Source organism: Microtus oregoni, unplaced genomic scaffold (genome assembly GCF_018167655.1).
Source record: "Microtus oregoni isolate MIOR12 unplaced genomic scaffold, Mior012 000042F_ref0000377, whole genome shotgun sequence".
NCBI classification, from domain to species: domain Eukaryota; kingdom Metazoa; phylum Chordata; class Mammalia; order Rodentia; family Cricetidae; genus Microtus; species Microtus oregoni.
The window spans coordinates 4,538,043-4,555,426 of NW_024543209.1; the positions used below are offsets into that span (position 1 = coordinate 4,538,043).

Here is a 17,384-nt window from a genome sequence, read left to right on the forward strand (position 1 = left end):
GCTTACCGGGGAGATTCTCTAGCCTATGTCCATCCTGGGTCGGAGCTTCATCCCGGGAGCGGGGCCTGGCGTCTCTCTGAGGCGTCTGCTCCGGAGAGCAGAGCTGTGGAGTCTGAGCTCACTTCCTCTTCCTCCCAGCGTCCTGATCTGCCTACTCCTCCCACCTATCTTTCAACCAATAAAATGGGCCAGGGCCGTGCCTTTATTAGCCAATGACCTTCCTCCATCATTTCCCCTTTTTCGGTTTAAACAAAAAAAAAAAAGGCTTTAACATAGCAAAATTACATATAACAAAACAGTTATCAAATAAAAGTTACAATAATCTTTATCATAACTAAGGAAAACTATAACTATAACTAACTATTCTTAACTCCATCAAACACTCCAGAAAGATATATTACCTAAGTAAACAAGAACTAAGAAACTTCAAAGTCTAGAAATGACAAAAACATCTCGCTGCCTGGACAGTCACCCAAAGTTCTTTTGTACCGTTGGGGCATCCATCTTCAGCCTTCAGGCCCATAGTTTCCAGCAGACATTTCCACAAAGCAGGAAATTTCAAAGTCAATTCATTCACTATCTGTTGTGTCCTGCAGAATGTCTCGCAGACTCTTTCATGAATCAGGAACCCCGAAAGATCATCTCACCTTAGGCAAGTTCAGTAGTCCTCTCTCTGCGGGTTCTCTGTGTCCAGTTTATGCAATAGTCCAGGCAAGAGCAGTTTCTTGCCCAAATGGCTATCCAACTTCATAAGGTGCCTCTTCGATGCCCATCTTCCTCTTGAAGTACATTGGTGCTGCCAGGAGCAGAGTGTCTCATTGTCATGAAAATTCCTAAGTTATTAAAACATTAAATGTCCTATTCTGTAATCTTTGAAAGACATGAAGAATGTCTATCTAAAATATATCTCTATATATCTAGAAAATCTAACTAACATGACTACAAGCTTTACTATTATCGATGATTATCCATTAACAACCTATATTTCTTAATTATACAGTACATATTTAAATGAACTACACAATCACAATACCTTAATCAAAATCAGAAACACTTATACATATAACAAAATTGACCTTAAATCTCTATCAATAAAGCAAAATCTATACTAATGTAAATTATTCATATCTATATCATATCCCCCTTTAAATGTAAAAGAACATTTATAAACATATTTTGGGAATATGGGCGCAGTTATTTCTCTCCAAACTGCTTCCTGCTGAATGGGGGCGTCGTTAATTAGGTCTTTCATGGTATAACCTGTGTGTTAGCTTCATCTCAGTTGGCAGTTGAGCGAAGCAATTTTTTGAAGGCATTCACACCAACCCTTCAGGAGGGCGTGGTCCATCATACCAAATCGGAATAGAAGAAATGAACAGCGTCTCATCCTCTGTGAAAACAAAATAAGAAACTCCTTTCCAAAGTATCATGTCCTTATATCCAAATTCAAAATATCTATGTTGGATTAGTTCAGCAGCATTCATAAATAAATATCTTTTAGCAGCTGTTGCTCCTTCCTCAGCATTCAAACAATTTAAAGAGAGCATAATAGCATACAGTATCAAAATTCTCTGTTTATTTTCCATCTTTGTACAGCTTTGTTTTAACCTCTATTTCGTTTATTTTTACTTTTAACTTTTTGCTTTTTGAGACAGGTTCTCTGTATCTTTGACCTGAAGTAACTCTGTAGACCAGGCTGTCTTTGAACTCTTTGAGATCCGCCTGTGTCTGCCTCCCAGGCATTCGGGATTAAAGGTGTACACTACTACACCTTGAACTCACAGAGATCTATTTGTCTCTGCCTTCTAGGCACTGGGATTAAAGGCGTGTGTTACCACACACAACAACTCTCTTCCTTTTTTTGTTTTTTACTTTAAGAACTTCAACTTTTAGTCTGCATATATTTTTAACACACTTTAAACCATTTAAAAATTTTCTTTGTCTTTGAATCTCTCTTTACTGTATATCTCTCTTTTTCTGACCACACGAGTCTTTAATTTACCAAGCAGTATCAGTAGGATTAAAGGCGTGGCTTTGCCAGCTAGATCCAGTCCATTCCTTAGCTTTCCAGCCTCAGGGCAGATATACAGGCTGTAGCCCTGTTTACTGCAACAACTGTATGGCATTTCAAGGTCCCTGCCATCAAGCGAGCTTCAGAAGCCTGTGCTTGCATACCGCACAAACCGCCTGTGTAAAAGAGTCAGAGTTTGTCCTGGCAGGACAGCCCAGAAAGCCGGCATTTTTAAACGGCGCAGCTTTTTTCCTGCTACGGCTGAAAATTGAAAAGCATGCGTTCAGCTTTTCGTCAACACCATTTAAGTGTTTCGTGGCAGGACCTCTTAATGAGCTGCAGGCTTTGCAGCTAAAGCTGAGTCAGGAAGCCTCTCTTAGATGAGGCGCTTGCTTGCCTCTAGCAAGCAGAGTAGAACCGAGAAATTGCTGCTACCAAGAAACCAGGCACAATGCTTTCATTTTGTTCTAGAATTACTTTCCAAGCTGTCTCAGGCTTTATGTGGAAGCAGTTGTCCACGTGGGCGCCATATGTAGTATTAGGGGCGGCGGGGCCGCGTCCCCAGCACCCCAGCTCCCCAGCCGCCCGCTAGGCTAGCTTATGCCCGAAATAACAACACACAAACTGTATTCATTTAAACACGGCTTGGCCCATTCTCTTCTAGGCTAATTCTCACATATTAATTTAGCCCATTCCTAATCATCTGTGTGTAGCACCCCAAGGTGCGCTTACCGGGGAGATTCTCTAGCCTATGTCCATCCTGGGTCGGAGCTTCATCCCGGGAGCGGGGCCTGGCGTCTCTCTGAGGCGTCTGCTCCGGAGAGCAGAGCTGTGGAGTCTGAGCTCACTTCCTCTTCCTCCCAGCGTCCTGATCTGCCTACTCCTCCCACCTATCTTTCAACCAATAAAATGGGCCAGGGCCGTGCCTTTATTAGCCAATGACCTTCCTCCATCAAAGGCCCTTGTCACCAAGCCTTACAACATGAGTTCAAACCCCATTTGGTGGGAGGAAAGAACTACCTCCTGCAACTGACCTCTGACATCTGATTTCCACATGTACATGCAAGCATACATATACAATGAATGAATAATCTTTTTAAAAGGTCCCCATCTTTCCTGTCCTTTCTACTGGCGCTGTGCCGCTCTGAGCTTGCAGCCTGCCGGGTGGTTTTGATACCACACATCTCCTCCAGCTCCTTTGTTTACTCCTCACCTTGTTTTCCTGGCTATTATCCCCAAATGATCCGATAATGTGGCCCCACAAACTGATGTGGATCCATCAGTGCTGAGCCGTAGCTCTGACCACCCGAGATAATGTGCTTGCCACTCACCTCTGCTTTTAACTTGCTCCATCTGGGATTGCCTGCATAAGTCTCCACCTCCATACCGCTTCCTGCCCTCTCCTTTTGTCTTTACCTCTGTGTGTCTGTGTGTCTGTCTCTCTCTCTCTGTCTGTCTGTCTCTCTCTGTCTGTCCCTCTCTCTCTCTCTGTCTCTCTCTCTCTATCTATCTATCTCTGTCTCTCTCTCTCTCTTTCTCTCTCTCTCTCTCTCTCTCTCTCCCTCACACACACACACACACACACACACACACACACACAATTTTTAACACTAAACATTAGGCATGAAACACTGGAGCCAACCTGCTATCAAATTTTAATAATGTTTCTAGTTAGGTCTATCTAAAGCAACAAGGGCAACCCTCCTCTCTGGTCTCCACACAACAGCTCTCATGACTATGGAGAGTTTATTTCACTGTGTGTTAATTCTCAGAAGGCAGCATGCAACAGCCAGCAAGACAATTTACTCCTTTTAATAAAACGAGCTTGCCATAAATTTGTGGGCACTGGCCTTTCTTCTCCTCCCCTTTCCTCCTTTCTTGTTTTCCTATCATCTGAACATTGCTAGACACCGAGCCCCTCCATGGACACCTCGCTCAGTCCTCAGAACAATAACAGTTCTAAATCTCCTGATTGAGGTGGCATAGCTTTAGGTGGATGAGAGGCCTGAGTCTCTTGATGTGATACAAAGTTGCCTTGTGCTTTTGGAAAGCACTGGACAACAGACCTGAATCCATTCCAAGTGGTTCTACAACTTTGACAGATACTTAGTATGTATTCATCTGGACAAAGAGCCTCTCCCCATGATGCATTTACAGCCACCACCAGCACTTTGTATAACTCTTTCCTGACAGCTTAGGGCTAGGTGTCTATTTGAAAACCTCAGATAAAACCCAAAGAATCCCAAGATGAGGGCCCCCAGTTTCACACATCATTTAGAAGATCCTCCCTTCCGGTCCCTCCCTCCACCATGGCCACATAGGTGGGTAAGCTAACCTTGTATTAGCTGGTAGGGATGCAGCTCCAGGATGGATAGGTAGACTTTGGAAGAAGGAATGCCAGGTCACAGAGGTCTGCCAGCCATATGCCTCTGTCCCCCATTGCTGCCCCAGACTCAGGAAATCAGCCTGACCTTTTCCAGTACCATTTCCACATTCTTATTCCCCAATCAGCATTCAAGCACACATCCCAAAGTCTGCATCATTATAAAGACAGAAGAGAACACTCTTCTCACATGCACGCCTTTAATAGCATGAAAGTGGCGAGGAAGAGGCAAACACTGGGTCAGCTCAACACTGCTTTTCACTCTCATGTTAGTGTGGGTGATGCGCACATTACCAAAGGGACAACATTTCTTTGGGGAGGCAAGTGAGGAAGGGGACAAGTTCATTAAAGAAACGCGACAATGTCACATCAGTGCAACATCTGAGAACTCCCTCCTGCCATGGCCCAGTGGGTCCCGTAGGTCCATATCTTCAAGGACTTGTGATTGGTCCTTCAAGAACAAAACGCAGAGCCGGTCTCCACATTCTCAGGAAGAGTTCACACGGAAGACATGGTAACGTTCCATCCTCTTTATAGCTTCCTTTGGATTTGATGGGAAAGGTGAGACACGATCAGCGTTCTCTACCTCCCGAACTCTAGGATATCAACAAGAATAACAGCCCAGTGGGGTTGCCACTGCGTACAGTATCTTGAGCTTTCCTGATGCATTTCTGCACCCATTTTAGTCAACCCAGACAAAAACCATCTGGTTTACAAGCCAGAAAGTGAAAGCCACAAGTGATTCATCCAGGATCATACAGGCAGGCTTGGACAATTGTGACCAGACTTTGGGTAGCACAGTCCATGGTCCACACTTTGCAGCAGGACACTGTACGGTGCTTCTAACTTGTTGTCCCTACTCTGAGGGACACTCTGCATATTCACTCAGACTGCTTGCCAGCTAGCAATGCTGTCCAACTAGACAATCATTTTTTTTTAAAGAAAAGTAACTTCTTTGAAAAACATGAAAATTCTTCTCTTACAAGTACATGTAGATTAAAAAAAATAAATGTGGCTTCCCTCTGTATCGCCACTTTATGGATGTCTTTCCCAGATGAAAAGGCCCTGCTGAGGAACAGTTCACTGACCTCTCACTTTTATGTACACATAATTCTCCTTACTAATAGCAAGACCTTCGCACTGGGAAATTATTTGCTAAATCTTTCCCGCTGGCTCACAGTTTGGCCTGTCAACTTCTGCCAGATATGAGACATCTGGACTGGTGCAACCAAACAGGACAAATTCAAAGAGCTGTATCCCAGATGTGGACGAGGACAGCTGTCCTTGGGAGTCTGTCACAAGACTAGCTCAGAGTGTTCAAATTTCCCATGTCCTTGCTCCACCTGCGTCTCACCATAGCTTTTACATGACTGGAAAAGCATAGAAGAGGTTGACCAGATAGCTGCATGAAACACTAAGCTGACAGCCATAGAGAAGCAGTGATGGCCCCATGCTTCATGATCATGTGATGGTGCTCAAGACCCCGTGGCAGGAAGTAGTGTGGAACCCACTGTCAGGTTAAGGACTTCGGAGGAAGGTTGCCATCTGAGGGTGGGGCTCATTCTTCTCTTGTCCAGGCAGCATTCAGGCACACTGATCTGGTATGTGCTTGGCTTTGTAAAAACCAGCAAAGACCCTACTCATACTGTTTCTGTCTTGGGAAGGGTCACTGGCCCCGAATGCTTGCTTGGGGAGGTGACTGGAAGAAAAGCTTGTTCCGAACCAGGTTTAGAAATATCTGGAAAGATACTCTGTAGTCGTGCAAACTTCTGTAAAAAGCAAAATGAAAAGATTTTGAGAAATAGTTATTGGGAAAACTTGGCAGTTGTCACACCACCCCCCAAGAGCTATCTGGACACCTCATTTTGGAAGCACTTATTATACTCACCACCCCTCATTCTTTACAACCTATAAGTACCACTTCCCTGATGTTTCCAAATCTCACCAGGAGGCTCACGGATTTCCAAGTGCAGTGCTCTCTAGCTCCTGCTGCCCCAAATGTGGAAAGCCAGTTCCTGTGGAAGCAGATAGCTGCCAGCAAGAAACCAGAGGCAGCCATCTTGAATGTACTGTCTGACCATCCTGGTTATCTTCTTATGAACAGACAGCACTACTGACCAAACTGCAAGCTCTAGGAGGCCGGGGACGTATCCACCACGTCTATCCCATGCAGTGGTTGGCTGGATGCTTTGTACACAGTGGGTTCTCATGGAAGTCTTTTGCTTTATTGTATATGTTTGCTTTTTATTGGAAAAGTATTTAAAATAAAGCCTCTATTTTATTTAAATCACATTTATGAAAAGTTCTACATTTATTGATAGCACCACCAAAAATACATATACCTTAAGAACCCTCTTCAGATTAACTAATGTAATCATTCTTGGAGAAATTGATAACATCCAGGAAAAAAAATCTTAGTATATTCCTCAACAATTCATTTCAAAGTCATGATATTGCAAAAATACACTTTTTCACCTTTGACTGATTATGAAACACCAGTATTTCATTTTGTTCTGGTTTTTTAAATAAGCTTCTGACAGAAATCTTTATTCACTTATAATAATTTTATATAGTTATGGGATATGATGCGATGATTTTGATTGATTTTTAGAATAGAAATCAGAAACAGGAAAAGGGACAAGCAGCTGGATACAAGGACATGGTAGATGAGAGGACAATAACCATCCCTGCAATGGCTCCAAGATGAGTCTATCCTGCTCCCCGTGCAGCTAGTCCTGGTGGCCTTGAGACATATGGAGACGGTTGTTTCCCATTTGGGCAGAGTCCCAGATGGCCCTGTTCCATGAGTTCCATAGTCAGTCCATGTGAATAGCTAGGCAAAAATGGGCTTAAGGGACTTCCCGCTGGAGCCTATGACCAATAAATAGCTAAAGGGCATGCCAGGAATGCCCCAGTACTGCCAGGCACCCCCCACTCCAGAGGGGACCTTTTGGGTACCCCAGTGTTCTGACTTCTTAGGATCAAGTCCTAAAAAGGATGCAAAGTATTGAAAACGTAAGCAGACCCACTAAGAGAAAACAAACCCAGAGCAGTGTGATCAAAGCTGCAAGAGAAAGGCCTCTGCCCCAAGGTGGTGGATGAAGACATTGTGATCACAAATCCTTCAGGCCTCCATGGGATGCTTCAGACTTTCCTCCACAACCCCACCTAGGTTACACAGGCTTGACACAACGTTCCACGTGTCTCACTAAACCAAAAGCAAGCTGGAGGGATCCCAGAGCACTTCCCAGCGTGGAGGCCTCAAATGTCCAGCCTTTAGTGAGTGAGCGTTCAACGATTCACACGGCCTACAAGACCTACAGGAATCAGTCAGACCCCAGGGACCGCGTCACAGCCACAGGTGTTTTGAACAGGTACTTACACAAGTGAAAATGATGAGCGTCAGGTAGAAAATGACCAGAGAGAAGAGCAGCACAGCTTCAGCCCTGTACTTCCGGAAAAGAGATTCTGCAGCTTCCTTGGGGCATCCTTAAGAAAGAAAAGGAACCTATAAAGACACTGGAGAACTCATCTACCCTGCTCCACTCCTGCTTCCTCTAGTCCTAATGTGTCCATCCCTGCCCTCAGTTCAGGGAAGACCGGCTGTGGTGGCATTGACTGAAGTCTTGAGTGATTGCTCTCACATGGCTCTGGCTGTACGCCCACGGGATGAGTAGGATGTTTGCTGAGCTTCCAGGGTCATGAACTACCTTAACTTCCTGTGACTAGGTGAACTCTTGGGTGAATGACCACAATTTGAGGGCACTCAAACTAGAAAATGAAACTGGGAATCTGCCTGTTCTTGTACAAGAAATCCAGAGCTTTGTTTTATCTGTCTTCTTGAGACAGGGTATCATGTAGCCCAAGTTGGCCTTGAACTCACCATGCAACAGAGGTGACTCAGAGCTCCTTGATCTTTCTGCCTCTACCTTCTTAGTGCCCAGATTATAGGCATGTGCTCCCATCCCTGGGTTTTATTGGCACTTCAAACTGAACCTAGGGTTTCCTGCATGCACACTGAGCATTCTACTGCTCCCCAGTCCCTCAACTGAGGTTCTTAGAGCAGGCCAGCAGCATGTGGTGGAAGGACGAACTCTCTCAGGATGTTTGAGGCCATGGCTATGACACTAGAGGAGGGCAGAAGGGAGGCCCCAATCAGGAACAGTAGTAGAGAAGGGCCGTGTCTCATTCAGACAGTAGCTGATGCTTGGCTTGCGCTGCAGTGAGGTTGCCAATGGGCTTGGCTCACCGCCTGGGCAGGGACAGGCAGCGGGCAGACGATTCCAAGAAATTGTTCCCTTGAGTCTTATGGAGCTGAGATTAGATTCCAAAATGTAATGCATGGTCTAGGAAAAGATTCTCATGAGGGTCTATAACTCAATGGAAAAGGTTGAGAGACGTTATCTTAGGGAACCCTAACAACGACTGAGTATTCTATCTACCTCAGGCACCGTAATATTAAATTACATAATATTAAATTAAATAGTAAATTACCTAGTGTAATATCTCATTAAACTCAACAACAAACTCAACATACAGATGTTACAGGCCCCATTTGAGAGATAAGGCTTAGATTAAAACAGTAGCAAAAACAGCCACGCACTAGTGAGTGTCAGCGTTAACATCTGAGCTAGATCAGAGCAATTCATTCCATCTGGCCCTTAACTTGGAGGCAACACTGCGTTTGAAGAGAAGATGGAAGGCAATCTGCTATGCTCTTCACTTCCTCTCTGTCCCCCAGAACTCTCCCTCACCGGGCTATTCTCATTTCTTATCCATTTGAATATTTGTTGAGGGCCTACTGCGTACCGAGAAACACAGAACAGAGACTAGCTTGTCCCTGGGGAAGATGTATATTTAGCTACTCCATTCATTTCATGGCAAGTGGACAAAGACAAGCAAACCACAGCAGAGTGCTGGGTGTTAAAAAGGGTGTGAGGTCTTTGTGTCTGGCGGGGGCGGCAGTGAGCAGAGTACAAATGCTGGCTGGCTCTTTAAAGAGTGCTCATGGGCTTGGGATGTGAAGATTATTAACTTAGTTCTAAGATGTGGGACATGAGGAAAGTCTAACTGTAGTGCAAAACCAGGGCCTGAGTGACAATATGTTTGTCATTTCTGGCCTTAGTGCCTGCAAATGTCGGGCAAAAGTCAATGCATAGATTAAGCCACATAGAGAAAAAAAAAAAATCATGCTGTCCTTCAGAGGAATTGGTTTCCAACCAACATGTTTTCCTAAGCTGCAGGGTCAGATTCTGGAAGAGGAGAGACTTTGGGGCACACAGAAAGCACACCCCCAGTCTGTGGGAAGAAAAGCCAAGTGAGCTCACCTGTCACTTTCAAAGCCACAGTGCCACTGAAGTTGCGCTGCCCTCCCAGCTCCTGCAGGGCACACCTGTAGATACCAGAGCTGCAGACAGTAGTGTTCTGGATCGTCAGGGAGTAAGACCTTGTCCTGGGATCCTCGAAGGAGTCGTTTTGCCTGCTCTGGGGGAGCTCCAGCCTCTCGTTGCCACCCTCTGAGAGCTGTGAAGAAGCAACAGGGAGTCACACTTACTGACAGACTCACAGGAAGGTCTCACAACTTGTTTTCACGAATCCCCAAGAGTGCTTGCATCAAGGGGAGAGGAGAATCTGCAAAAACCTCTCTCAGGCTCGGGTCACTTTGAAACAAGATCAGAATGTGATCTGTGATTGGGGCATCAGTGATCCAACCTCTACCTTGCAGGGGTGGGCAAGTCACCTGGGGACCATGGCGCAGTATGCATCACCCTGGGTTGGATTTTATTCTTGTTGTTTCCTTTTAAATTTTCTTTTCTTTTTCTTTCTTTCTTTCTTTTTTTTTTTTTGCTTTGTTTTGTTTGTCTGTTTCAGATGCCAAATCATCCACTCACAGGTTCTTAATTTTGGATGCCAGTCTGTTTCTTGGACAACTTCCTAAATCTCTTTAAAAAACAAACAAAACAAAAACACTGCCAGGCTACTCAACCAAACCCCAGGTACAGATGAGCAAAGACCTCTGTTAGCCAGCACCTTCAGTGTTCAAGGTCACAAACAACGTATAACTGACCATGTTTGTCTCTCTTCTAAGGCAGGAAGATGCTAAGGAGAACGGCGTGAGGAGGTTTTAGGAGTCATATAAAACTATGGAGGGAAGGACAGTGACAGGACATCCTGATGGTCTAGATGCTAAGCCAGCCAAGTAATTTTTTTTAATTTATTGCTAAATTATATATTTTTAATTTCTCTTGGGCTATCTTGGAGATGCAGTTGTGGGTTGTTTTCAGTATCTTCTTCTTCTTAAAGATGTGACATACACCACATTCAATATCTACTCTCGTTCCCATACATCTTTTATAGTGTGTACGTGTTTGGGCATGCATGCATGTGCATGTTCATGTGTGCAGGTGTCTGTGTGTGTGCAAGTGCACACACACATACGCATTCATGTGTAGAAACTTGGGGACAATCTCAGGGGCATTCCTCAGGTGAGATCCACTTTGTTCTTTGAGACAGGGTCTCTCACGGGCCTGAAGCTTTGTGTGTAAGCTAGCCTGACTGGTTTGTGATCCCCAGATCTGACGATAGCCCTGAGACTACAAGAGTGCACCTCTCTATCTGGCTGTACTGTGGGTTCTTGCGGCTCGAACTCAGGCCTTCATGCTTGCAAGGCCTGAATGCGTTTCTAATGGGCTCTCACCAGTTGGTTCCTTCACCTAAACGGCTTTAGGTCCATCTAACCTTTTGACACCACAGCACACTGTTTACAAAGTCCACGCTCAGAGAAATGTGCAGTTAATTTAAAAAAAATGCCTCATAATATTTTAAATAAATTTACAATTTTGTGTTGGGCCACATTTATAGCTATTCTGAGCCACATGTGTCCTCCGGGCAATAGGTTGGCCACACCTTAATTAAAAGCTTCTAAAACAGCTTTTCAGTAACAGTAAAGCAGAATATTGCTTTCAGTGCTGGCAGGGAGTCAGCATCCCCAAACAACCTGGAACTGCCCTTTTCTGCTTGGCTGGAGACCAGTAGGAAGGCTTGGAACAAATGACAACCCCTACCTATCTCTACTGTCATAACAGCGCCCAAGAGTCACCTCAGAGGAGTGGACAAATTACCAGACTTCTCTATGCCAGCAGCTGAAATAGTGAACGGGGAGTGTGCTGCAGTTCCTCGGCATTCAAAGAGGACTCTGGCAAGGAAATAGATAGCCAAGGGGTTGGGGACTCACTCTACAATAAAGGTGTACACACTCACTTAAGTGTGTCTGTATGAACACACACGCACACACTCAGGGTCAGTGGAAGCCAAGCAAAGCACAGCAAGGTCACCCAGTTCGGTCCCAGCTTTGAGAGTGCTGACATTCCTGTGAGTGGGCGACAGAGACATCTGCTGGTAGATTTATGCGCACTCCCAGAACTCCGCTGGAAAGAATGGCTCTTCTCAGTCTGTCTTTGAACATAAATCCCATTTCTTGGCAGTCCTTCCCATTTTAAGAAGTTTCTTACTAAATAATCAAGACTCTCCAGGGGAAAGCTAAAATCTGGGGCCTTTGGAGGTTCAAGACTGGCACCGAGGCCTTGGTTTAGCAGCAAAGTGCTTGCTGTACAAGCATAAGTTCCTGAGTTCAATCCCCACCCCTGATATAAAACAACTTGGTGCGGTAGGCACATGTTGGGCCATGTAACATGTAATCCCCATGCTGGGCCAGTAACAGGGGGATCCATGGGGCTTGAGAGCCAGTCAGTCTAGTCAAACTGAGGAGCCCTGGGTTCAATGGAAGAACCTGTCTCAAAAAAAATAAGGCAGGAAGTGATTGAGTGACAGCCAACAATGACTTCCAGTCTCCACACTCATGCATATGCATGCACACATACATGGGAGCATGCGTAAACACAAAGCAACCAAAGGAGGTGGCTGAAGAGCCATCAGAGGAATAAAGAGCATCCAAATGACTCTAGGACAAGTAGAGGCAGTGCCTCGTGGCTTATGACTTTCCCCAGCCATGACTGTCCAGCAGCACCAACCTAGGTCAGCTACCACATGAGACCAGTCTGAGCCGATTAACCCACTTCAGTCTCTGTGCAGTCCTGACCAATGCTCCAGCCATCTCTTTTTTGCTAAATCAACCCTCAATGGCAAATATGCTGCAACAGGCACTTAGCGGCGACCCACCCCCGCTTTCCTCCCGGGAAGCACTTTTCCATCAAGAGGGCCCTCTCTCAGTTCAGAAAAGTCCATAAGAAAGTCAAGATCAAAACCAACAGTACTCCTGGAGCTGCCATATAACCGACCATGCCTGTTTCGATAAAGCTAGCTGCTGGGACTTGAGAAGCTGGCTGATGGCAGAGACCAGAGCTGCTTGGCAATAGCCTTCTATTCATCTGCAAAGGAATTCATTTTGTAACAAGGCAGCTCCAACGGCAAGGAGTACACTTTGTGGTCAGATTTCTATGGGCTTCCAGAACAATTCTAGCGATTCGATTCCAGTTGCTAGCAGCAACGCCAAAGCCAGGTGAGGCGATGAGGACAGAAGGAAGAAACGATGGGAGATGCGGAACAAGGTTATGGGCCCAATCGCCTGCCAGATTCTGCCTTGCTGAGTCATCCCACCTATCAGTGGAGTGACAGTCAAATACTTCCTCTGCTCTCACAGGTCTCCTCCAAAGACCCTTTCTCCCCGGTGCCACAGAGAACCAGTACCCGAGAGCTAGCATAACCAAGAACTCCTGCTCAATGACCAACAGCATTCTGCTTGATAAGTAACCACAGCGGTGTCACATCTTATCCATGGGAATCTATCCAAGACCTTTAGTGGGCTTCTGAAATCACAGGTAGAACTGAGGCTATCTTTGGAAAAGCACAGTGGTTTCTTTCCTATACATACTCACTCGGACAGGGTGGTTTTTAAACCAGGTGGAGGCTTTCTATGCACATTTTCTGCCCACAAAATTAATACCTTTTCTATCTCACTCAAGCTTTGACGACACACTATGATCATGACTTCACAGTGCAAGGCAGGACAACAGAACAAGGAAGCATTTCTCTTCCCTTCTGCAAAATATCAGGATAAAGGATTCAATCTTCCCATCGACCTCAGCAGGGAGCTTGCATTCTCTTTTCTCGGTAACTCCTCTGTTCCCTTAAAGGAAGCACTTTGTGGTTTTTCTTGGGCATATCCAAATCGCTAGCATCACTACTCTTGTGCATTGAACCCATTATTAAGCAAAATATGGGAGACATGAATGTAAGCAAGTATATCTGATACTAAGCGTATCTGACAGCCATGAAGACTGCTCGTGGCGGAAGGCAGCTATACTGTGTAGCTAAGCTGAACGGAAGGGAGATTCGCATCCCAGACAGGACAAGGTGTGAGGCTTTTATCACACTACTTGGAACAGCAAACAGCGTAAACCCTGCAAATTGTTTATTTCTGCAATGTTTCATTTAAAATGTTTAGACTACAGTTGGCCACAGGTCCTTGAGATGGAAAAAGGCAAAGTCATGGGTAAGAGGACACAACAGCCAGTGTCATACAGCGCACCTGGGAGTATTTCCTAGCCCCCTCCTCATTCATGTTTGAGGTATTGCAATGTCTGTTGCCCTTTGTTTTGTCGTTTTAAGATATAACTATCCAAAGGATGGGGGGGGGGGGGGGAGAAAGACCTTTTTTTTTCCTGTGACTCTACCTGAGAAATACAAGATCTCTCCACTACTGTAAAAGGAGCAACCAGTTTTGTTTTTGTTAGGTGCTCAAAACCAGAGTGTAGCACTGTGGTTGCCCTGGAAACCCCTTATGTAAAACTCCAAATGATTCTCAAAAGACCCGTGGCCAGGCTCATGTCATCTTGCCATGTCAAATGAACCAGCAGTGACCAAAACAGCCCTGGGCGGTGAGGCAGCAGGAACGCAGACTCACGAATGGACCGGTCCCCTCTTTGCCTTATTCTCTGAGTCCCTGTACTTATGAGCATTGGAACTGGCTCAAAATCAGTCACTGGCAAGAGCAGCTTTTTAAACATTCCAAGTCTAAAAGTGTTTCATTGCTTCTCTGCAAAAGCAGTTTAGGAAATAGTAATTTCTAACAAAAGGAACCCTCCGCTTCATTCAGAGCCCAGCATAATTGACGGGAACTGTTTAATGCGCGCTCTGCGATGCTGATATTGCTGTACAGCACGTGAAAGCACAACATAATTTGGGCAAATTAATTCCTCAAAACGCTCATTCCAACGCTCTTTTAAATATCCACACTCTGCGGATTAACTTTTATGCTGACAACTGAGCTTTTTTATTGAATTATGAAAAAACAATATGCGACATCCTGTTTTGAGAAAACCCAAGGACTTTGGTTTGTCTTACAGCCTCCAATTTGCATAAAGGCCTAAATATCATATTCTTTCTCTGAGACAGACATTTGACCTTAAAGAAACCACAAGACCTAAATTAAACCGAGTTTTCCCTTTAATTCGCCAAACATAACATCAAGCAAACACAAAGTATTGATTTTAAAGAGCATGTGAATTAAAAAGCTTTTTAAAAAATAAATGATAGATAAATTTGAATAAGCACAAACTAAATCAATAATACTGGGATGGAACCCGTATTTCAACTAAGAATTATTGCGGCAAATGTTTTTTTTAAAAAAAAAAAACAAATTTATGTAGTTTTATTCAAATACACGACAATTAATCAGATTTGGCAGGGAAGCCTGTGACCCCAGCTACTCAGAAGGCTGAGACAGGAGGATTGAAAGTTCAAGGCCATCTTAGCCAACTCAGAGAAACCTTGTCTCAAAATAAAAAGCATACGGAGGGTTTGGAAACTTGGGAAAGGGCACAGAGGGCAAAGTCCTTGCTGTGCAAGTGTGAAGCTATGAGTTCGAGTCCCCTACCCACCTAAAAGTCCAGGCGTGTCTGGAACCCCAATACTAAGAGTGCAGAGATGGGTGAGCGAGCCCAAGTGACTCAGTGGTCAGTCGGTCTAACTCAAAGAGTGAGATTCAACCAAGAAATCTTGTCACAAGAAAATAAAGGTGGGGAGTAATCAAGGCATCCTCACTTCAGGTTCTAGCCTCTGCAAGCACAGGCACAGGCACACAACACGTACACACACACCATACACACACAATACACATGCACACAACACATACACACACACCATACACACACAAACTAGAGGCCTGAGATCATCAGATATCAGATTTGATAAAATTTTGGTAAAGCATGGTAGGAAAAGAAAGGTTTCTTTTGGAAGAAAAAATAGCACAGAAGTTGAATATTTCATTTACCAATTTGATAAACCGCAGTGAAAGAGGGAGACGCCAAATGTTCAAAGGTGTCAACGCATTAATCTGATGTATCCCAAGCACGCTGGAGCAGCTTTGTGTTAACTGCATTTCCTGTGCACTAACATTCTTGTACTTTGGTTTTAACTCAATTAAAGTGCTAATATAATCCCCATTCATCATTAAAAAACAGCTCTTTATAATGTGCAAAATAGTTTGGCTCTGAGTTTGATGTCATAATGTGGATAAAATGTATGAGCATTAATGTCGGGTCTTTTTTTTCTGAGTGTAGTTTTATTAGGAAAATGATTTTCTACTTTGAAATGTACTGGGTCTAACAGACAGAGTTAGATTTATGGCTGTTAACAAGAGTAATGAGTACGGCAGAGGTGGCTTAATTAAGAGCGTTGGCTTTGGAGTGAGGTAGAGTGGGAACCATTCCCAGCCCTACCACCAATTCTTCTGTTCTCGTCCAACTGGCGGAGCAGCTCGTTTGTACCCACTGGGCCCAGGACTGAGTGACCACATCTTAGAAAAGTGGCGTGAAGATATTTATGGTGTTGCATGCCTACCCTAAGTCTGGTGGTAATCATAAGCAAAGCCCTAAAGATGTTAATTTTTGAAAATACATAGCCAAGGCTTAATTCAGCATGCTGAATAGTTCATTGCACACAGGAAGGATGCATTCTGAATAAATGAATGAATTTGAGAAATAATGAAAACGTGACGAGCACATCGGCTTCCAAATCAGATGGACTGAAGTCAAGTTCGAGCTTCTCCGTTAGCTAATCGGGTCATTTTCAGTCAGTCGCTTCATCCCTGCATTTCCTTCCCTTGTCTAGAAGGAATCTGTTACAAGATATTTTCTCAAACAAGAAACACTCCTGGGCACTGTGGAGTTGGGAGAGTGGGGGAGAAGTTGTCGCCATAACTGGTTGTTTTCCCCTCCATCTACAGACGCTCCTTCCTTCCAGCTCATCCTTCTTGGCTGATTTTTCGGTAAAACTGTCCTAGAAATCTCAGTCCATTGCTCTAGGGAGAAATCTAATGTTCAGGTGGCGCGTGTGTGAGCGTGTGTATGGTGTGTGTGTGTGTGTTGTGTGTGTGTGTGTATAATGTGTGTGTGTGGTGTGTATGACATATGTGTGGGAGGTATGAGGTGTATGGGGTATGTATGTGTGTGGTGTGTGTGCATGTGTGTATTGTGTGTGTGTGTATGATGTGTGTGTGGTGTGGGGTGTACGGGGTATGTGTGTGTGGTGTGTGTGTGCATGTGTGTGGTGTGTGAGTGTGTGTGTATTGTGTGTGTATGATGTGTGTGTGTGGTGTGGGGTGTACGGGGTATGTGTGTGTGGTGTGTGTGTGCATGTGTGTGGTGTGTGAGTGTGTGTGTATTGTGTGCGTGTGTATGATGTGTGTGGGAGGGAGGTGTAGGGTGTATGGGTTATGTATGTGTGGTGTGTCTGTGCATGTGTGTAGTGTGTGGGTGTGTGTTTGTGTGTATGCATGTGTGTGTGTGTTCATGTGGGCGCGTGTGCATGTGAGGACCAGAAGACAGCCTCAGTTGCCCCTTTAGGCACCAACTAATCTTGTTTCTGTTTGTCTTTCCAGATAGAATCTCTTACTGGCCAGGAGCTCTTTTGATTGGCTAGGCTAGCTAGCCAGTGAGCTCCAGGGATCTACACCACCACACCCTACTTTTT

The 17,384-nt window shown here is 44.7% G+C and overlaps 1 protein-coding gene across 5 annotated transcripts in view; it reads right to left on the reverse strand.

Annotated features, from left to right (window-relative positions):
* Positions 1-3,632: 3,632 nt before the first annotated feature.
* Cd83 (CD83 molecule) overlaps positions 3,633-17,384 on the reverse strand; it is a 173,087-nt gene continuing 159,335 nt past the window's right edge. For 4 of the 5 annotated variants that reach the window (XM_041632796.1, XM_041632794.1, XM_041632795.1 and 1 more), the window contains 3 exons: positions 9,722-9,917; positions 7,777-7,883; positions 3,633-6,163 (listed from right to left, as the gene is read on the reverse strand). In XM_041632796.1, the coding sequence (XP_041488730.1) occupies positions 6,035-6,163; positions 7,777-7,883; positions 9,722-9,917 (432 nt within the window). In that variant the 3' untranslated portion in view covers positions 3,633-6,034. Of the gene's footprint in view, positions 6,164-7,776; positions 7,884-9,721; positions 9,918-17,384 lie in introns of those variants that run through there. The other variant, XM_041632797.1, reaches the window with a different exon arrangement.